This window comes from Tubulanus polymorphus, chromosome 3 (assembly GCF_964204645.1).
Source record: "Tubulanus polymorphus chromosome 3, tnTubPoly1.2, whole genome shotgun sequence".
NCBI lineage: Eukaryota > Metazoa > Nemertea > Palaeonemertea > Tubulaniformes > Tubulanidae > Tubulanus > Tubulanus polymorphus.
The window spans coordinates 21,466,954-21,488,340 of record NC_134027.1 but is presented as its reverse complement, the minus strand read 5'-3'; the positions used below and the strand labels follow the sequence as shown (position 1 = coordinate 21,488,340).

General features: G+C 41.3%; 3 protein-coding genes across 3 annotated transcripts; 1 reads left to right on the top strand and 2 right to left on the bottom strand.

Moving 5' to 3' along the window:
- Positions 1 to 218: 218 nt before the first annotated feature.
- Positions 219 to 1,416, bottom strand: LOC141902180 (uncharacterized). Its single transcript, XM_074789820.1, has 2 exons — positions 743 to 1,416; positions 219 to 579 (listed from the first exon to the last, which is right to left on the bottom strand). Exons 1-2 carry the CDS (start codon positions 1,414 to 1,416, stop codon positions 219 to 221), a joined length of 1,035 nt encoding a protein of 344 aa, XP_074645921.1.
- Positions 1,417 to 1,428: 12 nt separating this feature from the next.
- Positions 1,429 to 2,553, bottom strand: LOC141902179 (uncharacterized). The gene has a single exon (XM_074789819.1). It carries the CDS (start codon positions 2,551 to 2,553, stop codon positions 1,429 to 1,431), a length of 1,125 nt encoding a protein of 374 aa, XP_074645920.1.
- Positions 2,554 to 8,158: 5,605 nt separating this feature from the next.
- LOC141901809 (ankyrin repeat and SOCS box protein 11-like) lies at positions 8,159 to 20,069 on the top strand. The gene is made up of 5 exons (XM_074789294.1): positions 8,159 to 8,256; positions 14,363 to 15,147; positions 16,061 to 16,254; positions 18,018 to 18,146; positions 18,466 to 20,069. Exons 2-5 carry the CDS (start codon positions 14,880 to 14,882, stop codon positions 18,670 to 18,672), a joined length of 798 nt encoding a protein of 265 aa, XP_074645395.1. The 5' UTR covers positions 8,159 to 8,256; positions 14,363 to 14,879; the 3' UTR covers positions 18,673 to 20,069.
- Positions 20,070 to 21,387: the final 1,318 nt, after the last annotated feature.

Genomic DNA, 21,387 nt, shown 5'->3' with positions numbered 1-21,387 from the left:
ATACCACATAATATGTCAAAACATATTGTTGGCACTATCAATCGACCACCTGATGTAAGTTTCAATAACTTTAACACTGATTTTCTACCACTCTTAGAAAACTTAACTAGAACAGGGCGTACGTACTTCATATTGGGCGATTTCAATATAAATCTTTTCAACGCCGACTGTCGGCAAAACCAACTAACGGCAAAGAAGTGAGAGCGAAGAGTTGGATGTCAAGCTGAAGTCTGGTACAGGAAAACTGGAGCTTGAAACCATCTCTTAGCAAGGGCAGCAGCTGGTATACCTCTGGAACAATCATCAGCCGGGTTTTGACTCCCCGGTACATGGCGCCATTGTTTGGGAATGGTAGAGTCGTGGATTTCGGCAACTCGAACGGCAACGAACATGTGGAACCTCTTGCTTTCGTTCGACACGTAGGACAGGACCACCTTACTGTCTGACCAGTACAACGTTTCGTCAATGTGACACGTGACTTCCTTCTTTATGGATTCGCCAAGTTGTACAGCTAGGACTGCAGCCTGTATCTCCAGACGGACTATCGACATCTTCTTCAGAGGGGCAACTCTAGTTTTGCTCATGAAAAAAACAGAAACGGGTGGTACCATCCGGCATCATCATCCGGAAATAAGCGACAGCACCGAAGGCCTTTTCCGATGCGTCACAGAACAGGTGGATTTCTCTTCTTACAGGCTCAACATCAGTGGGCTTGAAGCATCTTGGGATCGTGACTTCTGACAGCTTGGGCAGGTCTTGTAAGAGCTCTCTCCACTGGACAACATCTTCTTTTGGCAATTCAGCATCCCAGTGTAACTTCTTGGACCATGTAGCTTGCATCTGGATTTTGGCTCTGTTGATGACAGGTGCTACCATACCAAACGGGTCAAAAATCGAGGATATTAGCCTGAGTAGTTCTCGACGGGAAAATCTCTCCAGACTAGGCAGCTTGATACCAATTTCATCCATTTCAGCATTCCACCAGACACCTAAGGCTCGCACGGAGGGAAGACGATCGGTGGCGACATATACGGACAGCTCTCCTGGTGGAAGGACTTGAATTACTTCTCTGCTGTTGCCTAGCAACTTGGTCAGTCGGAAACCTCCATGGCGTACAGCTCGAGTAACATCTTGTATCATTCTGGTTGCTTCGGGTGGCGACGTCTCTGAGTGTAGAAAATCGTCCATATAGAAGTCTCGTAGAATGGCGTCTCGGACATCTGCAGCGACTCCTGGTTCGTCAGTGGTTTTCCGAAGGGCAAAACAAGCTATGGCTGCTGAGCACCGGGTACCAAAGATATTTACGACCATCTGGTATGCATCTGGCTCTCCAAGATCTCTCAACAGGAAACTTAAGGCAGGCTGGTCTTCTACAGCAATCTTCACTTGGTGGTACATTGCCTCAATATCACCCATAACAGCAACAGGCTAATGCCGAAATCTCAGCAAAATCCCTGGTATCCTTTGAAGGAAATCCGGACCGGACATCAACTGGTTGTTGAGGGAGACTCCCTGGTATCTGGATGCTGCATCAAAGACTACACGCAACTTCTTCTTAGGGTTGCAGACAGAATGATGCGGTAGGAACCATTGCTTCGGGCTTGGAACATCGGCTTCTTCGGCAGTCAGTTTTCTGGCATAGCCCTTCTCTAGGTAGGTCTGAAAAGTCTTGCTATAAGCGTCTGCCTTCTTAGCGTCATTCTTCAGCATCGTTTCCACACTTCGAAGTCGGTTGAGGGCACATGGTTTGTTGTCTGGTAACTTCACATCGGACTTTTGCCATAACAGCTTCGTCTCATAATGACCATCCACAAGGTGGGTATTGTCTTCCAGCATCTTCTGAGTTCTCGTATCTTCAAGTGATTGAACTTCCATCTTGCTGTACTTCACACCAAACGACTCTGTTGACCACCATTCTCTGACAAGCGCCGTCATTTCGTCATTTTCTTCGTTGGACTTCTTACAGAGGGACACGCTTGGACTGGAGCCTGCTGGTGACAGGAAAATGCAGGTACGACCAGTAAGCGCCCAACCAAAATTTGTACAGACAGCTATGGGCTGATTTGGCTTCCCCACTCTTGCTTTATGCTGGACTATGGCTTCGGTGACATTGGCTCCAAGGAGAACTTGAACATCAAAGACATCTGGCGACGAGACATCTATGTCATCAAGGTGCGACCAGCTTTGCTTCGGTTTCAGTCGAGTGTGAGCAACAGGAATCTTCAGGGCAGGTACGGACCATACTTCATCTACATTTATCAGCTTCTGTGTGCTACCACTTGCGAGCGGGGCGACATCTAGCTTCACCAACTTCACTGCTCTCCGGGATCCTTGACCTTCAACTGTATTCAGTCGCAGCATCTTGTCTTCACCATCTAAACCAAGTTGATCAACGATTGACTGCATAAAGACGTCTGAAGGCAGTTCATCGACGGTCTCAACATCGGTTGGTGTTGGTGTTCGGGCCTCGAGGACGGCCGTCGTGATCTTCTCGACAGCTACTCGGTGTTGCCTGTATACTTCGGCCATATAATCGTCGGCGAACATCCGCATCATCTACCAGCAAGGCTGCCAACTCTTCATTAATCTCGTCGATGGCGTCAACATATTGGCCTATCTGCAACAGGACAGCTTTCAGCTCTTCTCGGGTTGCAGTGATGGCTATCAAGTCTTCAGGCATTGACGCGTGAAGATACCCTTCTTAACCCCACGGGCTCGCCGCAGTTTCTTCAGCTTACCAGCTAACTCTTCCTCCGTCCGGCTCGAGGGACCAGAAAATGTCGGCAAAACCAACTAACGGCAAAGAAGTGAGAGCGAAGAGTTGGATGTCAAGCTGAAGTCTATATTTTAACTGAACAACATTTACAAAATTACATGGGTTCATATAGTAAGGTAAGTTGACAAGAATAAAGTTTGCTATAGAAAAAATAGTACCAGACACTGATTTTGCACAATAACTTGGACCTAGGTGAACTATATTACAATGCACATACTTGGAGTTCATACAACCATAAACTTACTGGGAATAAATACGATGAACAGATTGAAGAATCAATACAAAATAAACGACCGTGAAACAGGCATGATAATGCCATAAATCTGTAATCTAAACACCGACTCTCATAAACCGACTGGAGATTTTATTTTTAATATGCTCTAGTGTGGCCTATAACTCTTTTATATTGTATTCTACAAATATTACACGGAATGTTTCCCTATAATCAATAGAAAGTTTTCGATATATAGGGACAAGAAACACGAATGGTTTTCTAACGGTTTATTGATTTCTTTAAAAAAGAAGGATTCTCTTTATAGAAGATACCTGTCTAGTAAACTTCAAACTGATAGAGATATCTACAGTAGATATAGAAACGTTTTTAATACTTGTATCAAAAAGGCTAAAAGGCTTCACTATAACTCTATGTTAAACAATCCGAGAGATTCCAAGGAAACCTGGAAAATAATTGATGACCTAATTAATAGAAAATCATCAAATTCTAAATTTCCTGATGTTTTTGAACAGAATGGTGTTATGTACAAAAATAATTTTAGTATAGCCAATGAATTTAATAAGTGTTTTGCACAAGCGGGTCCAAATTTAGCCAATGATATTTTACCTACTAACGAAACATTTTTCTCTTTAATGGGTCCGCCACAACAAAATAATATCTTTTTCTCTCCCACAGATTCTTTAGAAATTGAAAATATTATTTCAAAATTTAAAAATAGTAATAACACTGGTCATGATGGTATCAATCAAAAGATCCTCAAGAGAGTAATTGACGCTATATCTCTGCCGTTAGCTCATATTTTAAATCTAAGTTTGATTAATGGGCAAGTACCTGAATCCTTCAAAATATCAAAGATATTACCTTTGTTCAAATATGGAGATGTTTCACATTTTTCAAACTACAGACCAATATCAATACTCCCATGTATTTCCAAGATCTTAGAAAAAGTAAAGAAATACGAAAGAACAATGAATCCTTTTCATTACATGAGATATCACTTTCCGTATGATATTGGGTTACTTGAATTATCAAAATCATAGCCCTCAATCTCGATGTAGATATAATATCCAAATCAATTTGATTAGGACAATAAAGATTCATCGTCAGTGCGCATGCGTCATTACTCAGTATCACATGAATATCACTATCACCCTCGGGGTTCGGTCTTCATATCTTTCAAGATGGAATAGATAAGGTAAAACTGCGACTCTTTCATAATCAAGTCTAAGATACTGATGTTCTTGCTCCATGAAAATATTTTAGAGCTACTAGAACGTATCCAAAGGGTCCTGAATTGCTGAAAGGGTCCTGAATCGCTGAATGTCGTTTAATTGTGTTATCCCACAGGGGCTCGTATCAGAGTTGTAGGTAATGTAAAAACGATAATCTGTTAATCCAATGTATATTGGAGTAACAGATTATCGTTTTTACATTACCTACAACTCTGATACGAGCCCCTGTGTGTTATCCGTTCCTTCATATATTGCATATATCATACCTGTAGATTTACATTGCATATATTAGGCTATACTTGTACGTATACTGTCTTGCAGCGATTTTAAAACCCACAAGGTCTTCAAGATCCACAAAATTGTCCCCAAATTGAGAAAAGTGAAAAAAAAAACATACAATTTGTGATTTTGAATTCATAAATTGTTTTAATTCAGCCTTAATTACAACAACAGGTTTGTTCATTAATTCTTAATATGTCTTGTAATTTTTAACAGTGTGATATCGGTTGAAACATTCTCCTGAGTGTAGGCCGGGCTTATCAGAACATGTGCCGCAGTAAAACGCCGTCCGCGACTCCTTCCCTGCTCGATAGTTGCTACAAACGCGACAACAGCGGCTCGATCGCGGGGCACGTGCTACTGCGTAAAACTTGCCGTTTAGTCGCTCGTCCGGCGGGCCTATCGATGGGCGTCCCCGCTTCGCTTGTTTGGGATCAGCCGTACGCACTAAATCGGCGACGAGTAGCTCGCGAAACTTCAGCGATGTGGCCTGGTGAACTCGCCTCGTGGTGTGGAGTTTCCATAAAATGTACGAATTGGTAACAATTCGATTCGATCAGCCAAAAGAACACCTTTTTCCACCACTTGACTGTCTTTCGAGAACTGTCGTAATATGTGTTTAGTTGATCGTGTAGATCGACTCCCGACATGTGTTGGTTATAGTCGAACACAACCGCCGGTTTCGAAATCTCCGCGTCGCGACCACGAATCGGGACGTGTCTTCGCTCGTCTCCTTTCGAAAACGTGGAGATCATCGTCACGACCCTTTTATCAAACCAATTCAAGATCAGTACGTTATTCTTTCGATAGGCGCGCACGTCTCCGCGTTGCATAGCGTGTACATTTTTCGCGGCTGTCGGCATCCCGGCCGAACTCAACGCGATTGTCCCCGTATAATGAAACCCGACAGATTCTCCGCCAGCGGTATCGAGCTGTACAGCCGGTCGCAAAACACGTGGTGCCCGCGATTCGCGAATGGTCTCACGAGGTCTACTACGATCTGCGACGTTTTCGTTAGTCCGGGTTCCGGAACGACGTTGTCGTCGCGCCCGCAATACGAGTACGCGTTCAGCAAGTATCCGGTGTGAGGACACGCGACAGTTCTCATAAGCAGGCCCCATCTGGCCGGTTTCTTCGGGCAGTACTGTTTAAACGCCACGCGACCCTTATAACCGATCCTCGATTCGTCCATCGCTATTTCGCGGTACGGGACGTAATGGTGCTGGTACCTTGCGACGATTTTAGCGAGGAACGGAGTGATTTTATGCGCGCGTTCAGTGTTCCGGTTCGGTGGCGTATGGGTTACGTGCAACACGCTATGATAGAGAAGCGAAAAACGGTCGCAGCTTATCACATCTCTAAAAAACGATTGCGAACAAGACCACGTCGTGCTCCAATACATCTGGACGTTCGGCAATCGCACGATCCCCATATTGAGTAGAATTCCGATAAAGCGGAGGATTTCCTGCGAATTTGTCGGGGTCCAGCTCTGGAGGCGCGAATTTGGCAATAGCCGCGGTCCCGCAGCGGCGATCTTCTCGTCGGCGTAACGATTGATTTCCGTCACCAAGTCATCTACGATGTCGTCCGTGAAAAAGAGCCGGAAAAAAGACAACGGTCTCGCGTTTTCTGGTAAATGGTCAACGTTAGCCGGACCGCTCTCGTCTACCGGTCGAAATCGTAACAGGGACGGGCCGTAATCGGTTACTGATACGTCCGACCAACTCTTATCAGTCATATGTCGATGCGGTGCAATATCACGCCGAGCTCTTGATCCACGCGGTCTTCCACGACCACGACCACGCCCTGCCACTGGATGATCCTGGACTTCCATTTCTACTTCTTCCTCCTGCTCCTCCTCCTGTTGTTGCTCATCCTCCTCCTCCTCTCCTTCTTCTTCTTTTTCATCTTCTTCTTCTGAGAAAAACGACGAATCCGACGAATCCATCGTGGCCTCTAGAATATCATCAGAGCAATCGGCATTATTTTCACACGTTGAATCGAACATAAGTTTGCGGACTCGTTCTGCTGCAGTAGATATTGGTCTTCGGTTAGCCATCCTAGATGTATATCCTAAACCCAGTATACGTATATACTACTGACTCTTGAAATTCGGTGGAAACGAAGTAGTATAAGTCCGAGTGTTCCGATTATCGGCATCAATATGTCGAGTCGTATACACAAGATAAGGACGCGTGAGCGAACATTATGCAGTCTGAAGCAAAACTAGGTTAAATATCGTCTCCTATAGCGAAGGTGCCGTTCAAGTAACGGAGAGTACGTTTTCGTGTTTTACCTATTCTCAAGTTAAATTTAAAACTGATGCAAAACCTATAACCAGTATCAAGTTTTTAGAGCAAATAAACAACGGTGGTGCTTATAAAATAGCAAACTGGTTACAGACATAATTACATGACAATTGGGATCAGTGATCTAAAAACATCTTTTCAAACGAAGGCCTACCTAATAAGATAAACAAACGTCTCTTATTTACCCCCGTGAAGCTGGCTCCCGCTTCCCGCTTCCCGCTTCCCGGTTCGGCTCCCGATTGAATGTTGTTCAATGGCAGATTTGTGAGATGCTCTGTCCCATAGATGACATTTTATGTCAACTAAACAATTGCTACGACACATAAGCCTTACACGGGATTTTGAATAAGGACATTTCAATGAAAAGAAATTCTTAATATTTGTCGTTATCACATCAGAGCTGAACAAATTTCTTTGGGGCTGAATTATGATGAATGAATTCCATTGGAATAGAATGGAGATAAACGGCATCGTCGCGTAAAGGCCCCTGGCCTATTTGTTACCGGTACCCGGAAATGATTCTCGAAACAAGTATCTAATAACACAATGCCAAACATGCCTTGGCGAGGACTTGCCAGACCGAAATGAATGTAGGAAAAAATGGCCAAGGAAAAAATGGCCAGGAAAAATGACCAAGGAAAGAATGGTCAAGGTTTTTGCCTAGGAAAATGGCCAAGGAAAAAATGGCCACGGAAAAAAAGGCCAAAGAAAATTTATGAGAACTACTGACAATGTTAATAAACATTCATTCATTTTCATGACATCATTCATTTTTCATGGGGCTAAAAACAATTAAAATCGGTATAATGAGTTAAGAAATTTGATGAACTTACATTTGATTTCATTACATATAATGAATATATAAAGAACTATCATCAAAGAACTATCATGCAAGTGGGCAATGGATAAACTTAATAGTGATAAACTTAAACTTAATAAATTAACTAAATTAATATTTCAAAACATCTAAGGAGGCTATTAGGGCACAGACTGTCTTATCAAAGGTAAGTGCATTGAAATTGTGTGGTAATTTATATAGCAAACTGGTGTAGTGTAGTGATAACCCAGTCAACATTTTGAATCGGCCCGGCATCGGCAACTCAATCTTGCAAGTCTCGCTGAGTCACTGCAATAGCGATAGATGGCGAACGAGTCGCCAATGTCTTTAAAGGCAATCACGCCGTATGAAACCGAAATAGCCTAATAAATTGTCAATTTATTTACGAATCACACAAATAGCAAGTTCACCCATCGCATAGCTTGCAGTTTACTAAAAATGGAGGGCACTTTACGATGAGCTGGCTTGTGGCTCCCTCTGTGCCTGTGTATGTAAACTAAAAAGATGGATGAGATGCGGTAGCAAATGTAGATGACGATGAATGCTACTGCTGGTGCTGCCACTGTTTTGTTACCGTGTATTCATCTGTAAGTGTCGTATATTTGTGTGGTACTGTCGGTTGTTACGGGTTTGTATGTATTTTCAGAGAGCACTGGATCTTTTAGTGCTGCATCATCACTGACGACAATCGACACGGTAAAAAATCAAGACTGCTGGTCTCACTCTCTTGGGACAGCAGCGGGCTCGTCTAGTCAGTAACCTGACTGTGGTTTAGTTTCACGATCGGATATTTTCACAAACCACAGTCAGGAATGGGAAGGTCATTTTTGTATGAAATCTTCGTCAGCCAATTTGACTGACGAGTAATTTGCCTGGCATTTCATTGTCTCTTAAGATATCCGTCTCATTTTTGTTGTAATCGACGCACAACAGATTCGTAGTTTGTCTGATACCTATAACACCTCACCTGACGATCTTAATCCATGTGCAAATCTGCCGTAAAGTGAGAGTAAATTTCCGTCCAGTCAACAGCTGCCATTTTGAAAATTACTGGAGGTGCTGGCACCTGTGGACTGAGGCCAGGACAACAGCACAAACTAACAAAGCGAAACGACGAAATTTAAAAAAATTAAAAAATCAACACTTATTCACATTTTTCTTTTACCAGAAATTTATTATTTCATTATTTATTATGGAAAACACGAAGACTTGAAATAAAAGTTGGAAAACCATCAAAAATAAAGATTGTCGTTTCGTCTTGAAAGTTTTATATAAATCCTTGTAGGTCCCCTTGTCTTATCATGCCACATGTGCAATACAGAGAAATGGCGGCCAATGGCGAAATTTGTGGAGAAATTAATTAATTTCTCAAAATGTTGATTAATCACTCGAAACATACATGAAATTGGATTATTTCGAAAGGTACCTGTGTTAGTTTGTGAATTAAGCCATTAATTGTGGACTGAAGTGAATAGAAAGTATATTTTTGAAGTGTTACTTTTTTCAACCGTGTTTTGGTCCTTGTCATCCCTAACGTTGGTATAAGCCCATCCGATTATAAAAAGCTTACCACCAACGATTAGGTAACTAACTACGGGCTCGTCACGATAGTTGGGGGTCCAAAATCAAGGATTTGACCCAGTATCCTAGGTACAACCTATTTCTTTTTTATATAGGTGGTACCTAGGAAACTGGGTCAAATCGTTGATTTTGGACCCCCCAGCTAATGTGACGAGCCACACACAGAAGGCACTCTCGCTGATCACAGGGGCTCGTAGTATCAGAGTTGTAGGAAATGTAAAAACGATAATCTGTTAATCCTATGTCTATTATAGACATAGGATTAACAGATTATCGTTTTAACATAGACATACGATTAACAGATTATCGTTTTTACATCAAATACCTACAACTCTGATATGAGCAACCTACAACTCTGTGTCGCCTAGCCTATGGACTTGATGCTTTTTCTGGGGTTTTTGATTGTGTACTTGTGTTTTGGAATGGTTATTCTGCAATAAATCCGAGAAAAACATCATGGCTACTGATAAGTTTAAACGGCAACCTCACAAAACACTAACAAACTATAGGACTATAGGCCTAGGCCTATTAGTTTTGTCATTATTTTATATCCCGATTGTGACAATAAATTCAATGAAATCAATGAATTTGCCAGTTCCCGATATAAATCATCAAGAACACAAATATAAGACACATTTTCAAAGTCAATAAGGTTATCATTTAGTATATTTGATAAAATAGCTTATGACCCAGAATCTGTGAGTGCACTGCAAGAAACAGGAGTTAACCTTTATTTGACAGTTTGACGTCAGACTTTGTAAGGGACTGTAACAACATCTGGTATTCAGATTATGGGTTGAGGGAAAAAAAGAAAACAAGGAGAGGGAAAATCAGGGGATGTCTCGGAATTGGAAAAACTAATGTGAGGTCAATCCTGTGTCTTAATACTATTCATAGGCCTTAGTCAGTAACCTGTCTGTGGTTTAGTTTCACAATCGGATATTTTCACAAACCACAGTCAGGAATGGGAAGGTCATTTTTGTATGAAATCTTCGTCAGCCAATTTGACTGACGAGTAATTTGCCTGGCATTTCATTGTCTCTTAAGATATCCGTCTAATTTTTGTTCTAATCGATGCACAACAGATTCGTAGTTTGTCTGATACCTATAACACCTCACCTGACGATCTTAATCCATGTGCAAATCGGCCGTGAAGTGAGAGTATATTTCCGTCGGGTCAACAGCTGCCATTTTGAAAATTACTGGAGGTGCTGGCACCTGTGGACTGAGGCCAGGACAACAGCACAAACTAACGAAACGAAACGACGAAATTGAAAAAAATTAAGAAATCAACACTTATTCACATTTTTCTTTTACCAGAATTTATTATTTCATTATTTATTATGGAAAACACGAAGATTTGAAATATAAGTTGGAAAACCATCAAAACTAAAAATTGTCATTTCGTCTTGGAAGTTTTATATAAATCCTTGTAGGTCCCCTTGTCTTATCATGCCACATGTGCAATACAGAGAAATGGCGGCCAATGGCGAAATTGGTGGAGAAATTAATTAATTTCTCAAAATAATGTTGATTAACCACTCGAAACATACATAAAATTGGATTATTTCGAAAGGTACCTGTGTTAGTTTGTGAATCAAGCCATTAATTGTGGACTGAAGTGAATAGAAAGTATATTTTTGAAGTGTTACTTTTTTCAACCGTGTTTTGGTCCTTGTCATCCCTAACGTTGGTATAAGCCCATCCGATTATAAAAAGCTTACCACCAACGATTAGGTAACTAACTACATAGGCCTATGACACTGGATATAACACATTATTGTTTCTGAAGTACAAACAAGTCTGATGGGCCTGCAAGCCTCTCATGGTGGGGAAAATCCACAGGCGCTTAAGTGTGAATGGGCTTTGATACAGGTTAAAATTAATTGATAATCCAAGTGATACCGACACCGTGATATGATACTGTATGTATTATTGTTCCCCACCGTCTGCCAAAAAATGGTTTAGGCCCCTACCCAGAAGTGTTGTATTAGCCCTACTCTCAACTGCTTTAAGAGTCGGCTGGATAAATATTGGGAGGGGGATGGGTGGACCAGCCGAGGTTTACTTCCCAGCCTGGCCAGCTACAAGGTAAGGTTGTTCGGAAACTTAGTGGAAGATACCTCCATTAAAGTCTCCTAGTGTCGAACTTCAAACTCTGAACATAGTCAAGTCAAGATGCAACGAACGCCCCTCGTCTCTCTAATATAGGCCTACAGAAAGACAGGTAATGATCCTATCTCCGTAATGCTTAGCTTACACCCGCTGATGAATCTGGATAGCTGACATCACATCAATACGCATTCGTCAGAATGTCCCACAGCGCCGACGACACACCAACTTATGATCGTATTTCCCGCTCATCTTTAAATATTGATTTTATAGCGGATATTTATATTTGCTAAACGAAGCTTTCTTTTCTATTCTGCAGTATGTTCTTATGATTATCTGAGAATTTTATGGTAGAATTCCCATGGATAGAAAAATTATGGCTGTTTTAGTGTAGCAAGGTAGTCCGCACAATTTTCAATTTTAGAGAAATATATTAATTGATATTGGTCCACGAAATATATTTCGAAAAATCGACTGTTTGCACAAAGTAGCTGGAATACTGCGAAGGTTTTGCGATAGATCGAGCGTGGGTATTATGAAAATTCTCCATGAAAATGCGAGTTACCCGTGACTGTGTACTACGTAACTCAAGGGTTAAGCGGGTATAAGCTGAGCATTACGGAGAGGAGCAGTTCCTGCCTATTTGTATAGGCTGGTATAGAGAGACAAGTGGCGTCCGTTGCATCATGCGCAGATTTAGTAATAAAGATGGTGGACGTGTGAAGTAGAACTACATATATTGCTAATGGATAAGCCTAACAATTTTTTTTCCAGTATCAAAGCCAATATTCAAGAGATGTCTCGACTTATCACGTTGAGATGCCGGCACACAGGTGTTTAGGTTAGTGCTACAATTATCATTCGATCAGAATAGAAATTCCTGTAGGCCGTTGTTGGTACTTAATTCTCCGGCAGGGATTCGAACATGAAGGCATCGAGAATCTGCCATGGCCGGAAACTCTGCTGATTAGCCCGAGTGCTCAGCTACATGTGCAGCTTAGATAAACTCAGTTCTATTTGGACTAATTTTTTTACTGAGTTCACCGAATACCGACTTAGAGATCGAGGAATTTTCGGATTTTTACGTTAGGGATCAGAAAATTTGTAAATGGAGTGTCAACAGGTATAATATAAGCAAAGGCTCTATGTTCGGATACAATGTAACAGAATAGCCAAACTCTACTCAGAAGTGGAGAAAAGATTATCTTTAGTTAAAAACCCACTATACAAAGCTGCCAAGTGTTCTGATTGTTTCCGTAACTGTTCCATAAAATGGTGTGGAATTAGGCGTTCGGTTTTCTGAAAATTGTTACAGTGTTTTTCACCTGAGAATACTGAAAAAATTTGATAAGTTACGGATTACCTAATCAATTTTCATGGCATATTACGTCATTTTTCCTAATCTCTCAATTTCCTTATCTTCTCTCAATCATACTTGTCAACTCAAATCACACTCTCAGTCTGACACTGTACTAGTGCGCCATCTTCACACACTAGTACAGTGTCGGATAAAATCAAGGTTGGCATTTCTGACTATATTACAAATTCGAAATATTCAGAATGAAATCTATGAGTCGAGGATTTAAGTCAAAAATCAAATTTCCAGGTGAAAAATGAGATTGAAAAACACTGGTAGGGGCGAAAAAGATTGAATTGGGGCGAAATAGGAAGGCACTGTGGGCTTGGGCAGTTTACCACAAATTCTTTGACGGTCCCGCAAAACGGTACCATTGGGGTGAAAGAACAATGTTTAACGTGTATCATCGGTTCGATTGTCTTCTAAGTTATTGTGTGTCATAGCATATCCTTTTCTATAGTTGTGGGCGCACTTCAGATCGGCGTCTACGAAGGATATCAATCGCGGATCTACATTGTTTCAACTTTCCCGGTTCAAACGTATTCAGCTATCCTCTGTAGAGTAATACGAGCTCGGAACTGCACTGACGTCGTTTACGCCTAATTGAAATTACACCGCCATCGGCCTATATTTAGAAACCAGCATTTATATTTAGCAGCTAACTCGCTATTTTTATCCTTAACCCCACTCGGAGATTATTTTTAACTTGTTAGCTAGATGAAATAATGGCAAGTTAAGCACGTGTTAATTAGGCTACTGGTAATAGCATCTCCTCGCCCACATGATATAGGAACACCGCTAATGTATAACATTTCTTACGTTGGAAGGATGAAGTGAGGCCGAGATTTCAACTAAGAGAGGCATCGAATTTTTTGCCAGTCCAGTTTGGGATTTATAACCTATTAAGGATTTAAATACATAAGGAATTTAGCTGTTAACGGCAAGGTGAGACCTAGAAAAGGCCGGGTTTCTATCTAGGTACGTAAGTAATTTAACCAAGGGTCAGTCCGTTGTCTCCAAATAAACAACAATCTTTAAGTAGATGGCCCTAGGGAGGATATGTTTTTTGCCGGGGGTGAATCTAGGATATTTTTTAAAGGGGTGACTTCAGAGAAGGGTGACTGTCCATAGGGGTGAAGCCTAAGTGAGGGATATACAAATTAAGATGAATTTTCTTGCAATCTGAAGGCATTTTGACTCAAAATATCTTCGAGAATATTCTAATCAACTTGTTTGGTTTTCATCGGCGATTTACCAGGTCATCCTTCCTGTATGGATTCGAACCTGATGGCATTGAGACTCGCCACAGTATGAAACCCTGCCTGACTAACCCGGGTGCACAGCTACATGCGCAGATTAGATGATGTCATCACTAGCCAATCAGAAATAACTGTTTTATTTTAGACTGGGTTTTCCCCTGCATAATTGGTGCCACAAGTTTTCTTGCGTACCTGGCACCCGGTCTAGTGTAGCAGAATTTTGTGCTGTGGCTGAGTTTAGCGATGCTATCAGGTTCTAACCCCTGCCGAGGGAGGAGGTCGGAAGGATTCCTCACTCGAAAAAGCGGTGGGTTTGAACCCCCTCAGTCCACAACTAATCGTACTAGTGAAATATTATTTAAGATTTTTTTTTACAATTTTCAGACATGGACCCGAGCCAACTGATGAATAATTGTGCACTAGCGTCTTTATGAGGCAGTTGCGTCAGCGGATGTGGTAACTCGCGTGATCAACTAGACCTAGTCATAGATACCTATCGTCCAAACTGAACTCGGAAACTTATTTATCTACGAGAAAAAAGTACACGTTTCATTGCAAGATGATATTTCGACAAAAATGAAACGAATTTAATCACCGAAAACTAATCTACTGGTGTTACACAAGGCGTAGGCTCTATAAAACTGTCAGCAGATAGATCTCGAGGTTAAGACAAGGAGAAATGTAAAAAATTTTGGATTTGATCGTCGCAATTTGAAAAAATTTCAAATGCAAACGGAGACGGCGTATATGTATTGAGAGCGCGCTTGTTTAGGTAAAAACTAAAAAAAAACTGAATGATTTGATAATCGGCGAAATCCGGGAATTTTTAATCGACCGAGACTTGTGTATTCGCTCAGCGGTCATCGACGCGTTTATATCGATCGAACGGCCGAGTTTTTCGATGCAGTGGCTATCGGCGTCGTGTCATAGCTGTTTACACGTGCGTGACGGTATGGGCAGCGACCAGTCGGTATTTCAATGTCTGGATATTCCGATCGGTTGGTCGATACGACGCGGCTCGAAGCGTACGCACTCCGACGACGTTTACAACGCGAAAGCGTCGCCGTACAAAGACAAACCGCCGAGTTTCAATCACGAATGGACCGACTTGCATTACGCGGCCAGCCACGGGAACCTCGAACGCATCAAAGATATCGTCACGAAAAACGGTTCGTACTCTTCGTTATCGCATCCTCCCCCGGCGGGGATTTGAACCCGATGGCATCGAGATTGCCACGGTACGAAATGCTACCACACTAGGCTCAGATTAGACGATGTCATTATTAGCCAATCAAATGTCCCGTTTTATTTTAGCCCGGGTTTTCCCACTTATTATAGTTCTTCCGTGATATTTGCCTCAGCGATTATACAAGGAGCAATCTGATTGGTGCCGCAAGTTTTCGTTTGGTTAACCTGCGCATGTACCTGCGCACCCGGTCTAGTGTGGCAGGGTTTCGTACCATGGCTGAGTGTAGCGAGTCATCGGGTTCGAATCCCTGCCGAGGGAGAATACATTATTGTGGCAGTCCCATCATCTTCCCCATCGGCAGGCATTCATTCTCGGTTCAATCTAGTGGTTGATCTTGGTCCAAATAGACCCAGTGCCCATGTAATTATGCTGCTTTTGCCAATCAGAAATTGAATCGAATATCCCGTGCTCGGCTTAGCTGCACTACTACATGCACACTTGGTCTATTGTGGCAGGGTTTTGTTCGGTGGCAGTTTCAATTCTATCAGGTATGAATCGGCTAAGTGATGATGTCCGGTTAGATCCCGAATCCCAAAAAGCACCAGTATCAGGGTAATCAAGAGGTTGATGCTCATTGTTGTGAGGCTTCACCATCAGAGAACCTAAATCCACCAATTCTAATTAGAAATGAAATGAAAACCTGTATTGAATTGAATTTAAGCATTCTCGAGGCATGTAACAAAAGTATCATTGATTGTCCACACGGGATGCTTTGAAAAGAATATAATTACATAAATAACTGTTTAATGCATAGACATAAATCTGTGAAGGAACGCATTTGAACTTCACTACCTGATGGAATTATTGCACTATATTCTCTCCTTTCAATTTAGGTCGGTCATGTCTGAATAAACAAGACTACTACGGTAAAACTCCTCTCTACTGGGCGTGTTATAAAGGCCATAAGGATAGTATTGAGATGCTGTTGAAATACGGTGCCGATATGAACACTCAGTGTCGTCACGGAGGTACTCCGTTACTATCGGTCGTCAGTTTATATCCAGAATGCGCTTTACTTCTAATTAAGGTAAGATTGCCCTACGGCGCGAGTCCATGTCCGAGGTGTCATCACTTTTTCATGTTTAATTGCATCTATCGTATTGATAGTGATAGTGCTGTTAGTTTTTCATTCGATTGCTTAAAGCCTAATTCAGGTCTAATAAGATCCGACCTGATGGTCACGTCGTAACAAATTGGCAACCAGTCACCGATTTTCAGGTTTGGGAATGTTCAGGACATGAGTGCACTGTTAAAACTGATCGCAGATCAGGCGTTAGACAATCTTATGTGACCCGAGTGTACTTGCAACTGATCGTAAGGTCATTTCCAATGAACGACGACAGATGTCCACATCGCATGACTAAGCGTTTGGTTCAAAATGATCGTGTATCTTAGGTGACCTCAGTGTAGCTAAGATCCGACAAACGAGTCTTGGCCGAACCGGCCACTCGACTTCGCAATGTAGCCTGATTGTTCTTAAAGCAACTGAGAGCAACCGCGATCGCAGCCCAGCTTATGTCAACTGCGCTCCGATTCGTAGCAACTGAGGCCGACTAGCGGGATACGAGATCCTCCCAAGTTGCTTCCCTGCTTATGTCGGTTGCGATTACTGGCAACTGCAACGGCTCAGATGGTCACGTGATAAGCATTTTGTGGAAAAATTTGAATTATCTTGAATTATTGGGAAATATATTTCTATTAGAAAAGCTATTTCTTTAAGATCTTAATCTTTCCGATTCGGTTTTGAATGTTGTGCTAGCGACATTATATAAAGATGGCCGCTCACACCATAATTCTACCAATTTCGTTTCTAGATCTTCGGTCCAGTCCTCTGCCGTACTGAAGGTTTGGTTTACATTTTGAACTGCTTGAATTTGAAAGTTGATGACTTATTACGAATGACGCTCAGTTCCGTCGCGTCGCAGATGAGCTTATGTCGGTTGCGATCGAAAGCAAATGTCCGCCTACCGTAGGCCAGAGTAGAACATGGGCAACTAGCCTGATACGGCATGCGACGAGTCGATGAGTCTATCAAACCGATAGAGCAGCAAATGGCGGCCGCTAGTTGCCGCTAATGGGCAATAAACCCCATTGCGTCGGTAGGCGTCGCGTTGCTTGTCGACATAAGCCAGCCTTTAGACCAAATTGCAGATGACAAATGCAAGTTTGGAAATTTCCACACCTGTGGGTTGTATGATGTGCATACCACTATATTGCGTCTATCCCCCAGTGCAGTGTATCATTAATTGCTGTGGTGTACTCTTCTATCAGATCAGAGAATCGGTTTTCTTCCAATCGTACTCTTTCATTGGTCATGTGACCTTTTGGAGAGTCCCAAACCTCCTTTTTGTCGAGGTGGTGGGATTCGGATTTTGTGTGGAGCAAACCGGAGATTTCGGATGGAGACTTCGGAGGTCATAAAAGAGTACGCCCCTAATAATCAATGATTGACAGGTGCTGCGATCTTTCAATAGAGATTTTAAGTTAAAGTAGGTTTAACGAAGTTGACCATAACGACTGAGGTTTCGCGTGTCTACAATCGCATCAATTATACGTCCTAAGTGATAGCAATTACATGTATACACCGCAGCGCAGGGTAGTCGCAATTTAGGGTTGATGGATTATACACCGCATAGCATGGGTTCATGCCCTGAAATATATCAAATGACATCTGATTTCGAGTTACGCATGGGGAAGTATGTGACATTTCGGTTTTAGCAGCAATAGTCGGCAGCTATGCTGTTTAAGCTGGTGGAATTTTTGTTAAATGATTATTGTGTGTATTTTCAGCACGGAGCCGATGTAAATAAACAAGATAATTGGGGCGTAACTCCGATGTACCTGGCAGCGTGTAATGGACAAACTGAAATAATAAATTATCTGATATCTGCTGGAGCACTTCTTACTTACAGGAATAAGGTGTGTATGTTATTAGCTCAGATTTTCCAATATTTATGTTATACAATCGCATCAGCTTCGAACACTTTCCATTGGAGATTTCACTGTTTTGCTGAGGTTTTGGATAAAGAAAAATGGACTAATTTCCAGAAGCTTGTTTCAAAGAGCGACTAGATTTTCGTGTCATGATAACACATTTCCGGGTGTTGGTAGAATTTTACGGAATGTCTTAAATCATTCTGTGTAACAAGATCATTTCCAAAAATGAGAGACTGGATCCGGAATGAAGTTTAACCTGCAACTTCGAATTTGAGTCAATTTGAGTGTCCTTCAATTTCAGAAAACTGGCGAAATTCCGAAACAACTGACGTGTCAAAAGGATTTCTGTGATAAACTGAACAAGCTGTCAGAGAACAGCATGCCGCTGAAAGACCTGTGTCGAGCTCGAATACGCCAATGTCTCGGAAATTACCCTATGCAAAAAGTTCACAAACTTCCTCTGCCCGAAAGTTTAAAGGAATATGTTTTACTCGTGGAACTCAGATGATATGCTCAACGTTGTGAACGCTGAGCTAGCAATGAATGAAAGACTTTTTAGGAAGTAATATAATGGTCAATCCCGCTTACCGCAGCCAACTTGTACTCCACGAATTCGGCAAGCTGATCAGGCACGTTGGAAGCAATGCTTTATTGCTGCGGCCAAATGCCGATTTTGGACAGATTCTTAATATTGCCACGGCGAAGGGCGGCGAAAAAAAAACGTCATTCAGTAAATTATTGCCGCGGCTTTGGCCGCTGCAGTCGCTGCACTTCCAACGCCACTGCTGATCGAATTATTTTTTCTCCGAATCTTAATCACGATATGAATTTTTTTTTGATTGAAACTTATTTACATTTTGTGTAAACGATCAGTAGATCTTTACTGTGCCCTATTTCACTCACTTTATCGGAAGAAGAGCTTACTTACGATATTTCCAAAAAATCATGATCACTAGATTTGGGCGTATGGGTTGTATTTTCTAATGGGCCAAGCTTCTGATCAGTTTTGAAAATTTGTGAAAATCAAGTAAGTTTTGAATGATTTTATTTTACAAATTAGGTATTTTTTCAATGGGAAATATTAAGTGGCGAGCCAATACAACAACAATGGACTTTATGTATGGGTTTAACCGGGATTGACCATAGTAGTTACAGATTGAAGAGTCTTGCATATAGATGGAGTGTGCCGCAAGTTGATAAAAGAGTCACTCGCGTGAAGTAAACATTATGCTTTATTCTTTTATAACGACGACTTTTAAAACGAAAGATGTAGCCGTAGACGTCAATGACACGAGAACAGTATGCTGTTTTCACGCGATGACTAAAAGTCCATAAAAAGTCCATAGAAATTTTTTAAACTGAACTGATAAATAAAGAATGTTGTAAGGTTGTAAGAGTGTGACTGTTGAGACGCGTGCTGTATTATGTAGATTTTTTAAATGAAATATGCCGTTTTCAAAGGTTCTCCTAATTCGTTGATAATCAAATGAGTTGGCCAACTTCATAGTTAAGGGTCCTGGTTTCATGAAAAAGTTTGTGCTTAAAACAGTAAAGTTTGAATTGTTGGTCTGAATGAAAATATGAAGATAGGTCGACTGGTTCCCATTTACTTTGAATGTATCGATTTTATTTTGCTAATTTAGGAAATGCAGATTATGTGCCGACGAAAATTCAAAAAAGGGGGTTCGTTCGAACTACCGAAACCCGTGGGCATCCCTGGGGGGGCCCCAGGGATGCCCAAGGTTATGGTGCGAAGGTTAACAGGAGGCTTGTTCCACAATTTTGGGGCACTGTTGGAAAAAGCCCGACGACCGCCAGTAGACTGACTGTCTAATTAATTCATGCTTTCTGAATTCGGTTTTCAAAAACAAGAGTACGCCTAAATCGATTTTATTTCTTCTTCGATTCAGTTTATCTTGAACCAATTTAGGATTTGCTCCTTTTTGTGAAACTGGTCTGAAGACCAATCCCTTGTTTGTTGGGCTTTGTTTTATAGACCTGGGATTATGTAACCAAAATTCACAAAACTATTCTTATTAGATAAGCTAATGATAATAACCCAGTTAGCCTTGATGATTTAATCTGAATTTGTTTATTGAACACTGGGAAAATGTCCTCCTTACTTGACTCTGTGATTTTTGTCCGATGTACGTGATAATTCTACTTAAACGATTGAATTTAATTTGCATTCTGTTGCAATTTGTTCATAGGCTCAAAGGCTAAAGAAGATTGATACCTTGTTTCTCATTTCAGTTTTCACCTGGCTAGCCGCCTATATACCCTGTACATTACTTCCTTGAAAACCATGATCTAACTAACAAAAACAGACTGGCAAGTTATAGAAATGAACCGATTACAAATTTTATTGCGGTTAACTAAAGTGACCGGACCGATTGGGAGAAAAAAGGTACATGTGTATCTCTTCCTATTTATCATCCTAAGATTTGCGTTTGAGTTAAAATTGAGTTATTCCTTCTTGAAAGCATTTGAGAAGAGGAGTTTACTGTAACTTTCACAGTATTGTAAAATAGTTAACCCCTTTTTTTGCAATTCCGTAAAATATCACTGTCTAGGTTGAGGCCTAGGGTACTCGGCAAAAATCCTCTAAATGAGAAACAGATTTTGGGTTTCATCATTTTGATGTTTAGTTCATCTGCTGTCACACACAGGGAAAAAAGAATAGAACTTCACACAGCACCACTGACTATGAAGAAAGTTGTCAATGTATCACTTGATATACAAATGGGGTTTATTGTGATCAGTCAGGTGATCTACTTCTGGATGAAACTGATCTCTATTAAACGGGTTTGAATAGTATAGTAGTCAAAAGTAGTCCAATAGAATAATACAGCTGCGTTCACACTACCTATATTTAGACCGCTCTATTATGGGTTCATACCTAGAATGTGCCAAATTGAGAATGGGGACAAATCAGAGCAGATTTAGTCTGTTCCAAAAATTAGAATTTCAGATTGGAACGGTCTAAAATGGAACGAACCAATTTGGAACAAACTTTTCGTTAGTGCGAACGCTTGGTCTGTTCTAAATTCGTCCAAATTTCGACCGTTCTAAAATTACATAGGGTGAACGCGGCTTATGATTAGAAACAGTTCATTATGCCTTTCGCAGGAATTCTATATGTGATTCTGCCTTCTTATACGTAGGCTGTTGTACGGAGACCCTTGTGGTATTGTTGGTGTTGTAAGTTTATGTGAGACTTGAA

What these genes read in the sequence shown, in the direction of transcription:
- LOC141901809 (XM_074789294.1), top strand. Translation starts at nt 14,880, where the DNA reads ATGCAGTGGCTATCGGCGTCGTGTCATAGCTGTTTACACGTGCGTGAC. An exon ending in AGATATCGTCACGAAAAACG is followed by an intron (nt 15,148 to 16,060) that starts GTTCGTACTCTT and finishes CTTTCAATTTAG; the next exon opens with GTCGGTCATGTCTGAATAAA. An exon ending in GCGCTTTACTTCTAATTAAG is followed by an intron (nt 16,255 to 18,017) that starts GTAAGATTGCCC and finishes GTGTATTTTCAG; the next exon opens with CACGGAGCCGATGTAAATAA.
- LOC141902179 (XM_074789819.1), bottom strand. Translation starts at nt 2,553, where the DNA reads ATGCGGATGTTCGCCGACGATTATATGGCCGAAGTATACAGGCAACAC.
- LOC141902180 (XM_074789820.1), bottom strand. Translation starts at nt 1,416, where the DNA reads ATGGGTGATATTGAGGCAATGTACCACCAAGTGAAGATTGCTGTAGAA. An exon ending in TTACAAGACCTGCCCAAGCT is followed by an intron (nt 580 to 742) that starts GTCAGAAGTCAC and finishes TTTTTTCATGAG; the next exon opens with CAAAACTAGAGTTGCCCCTC.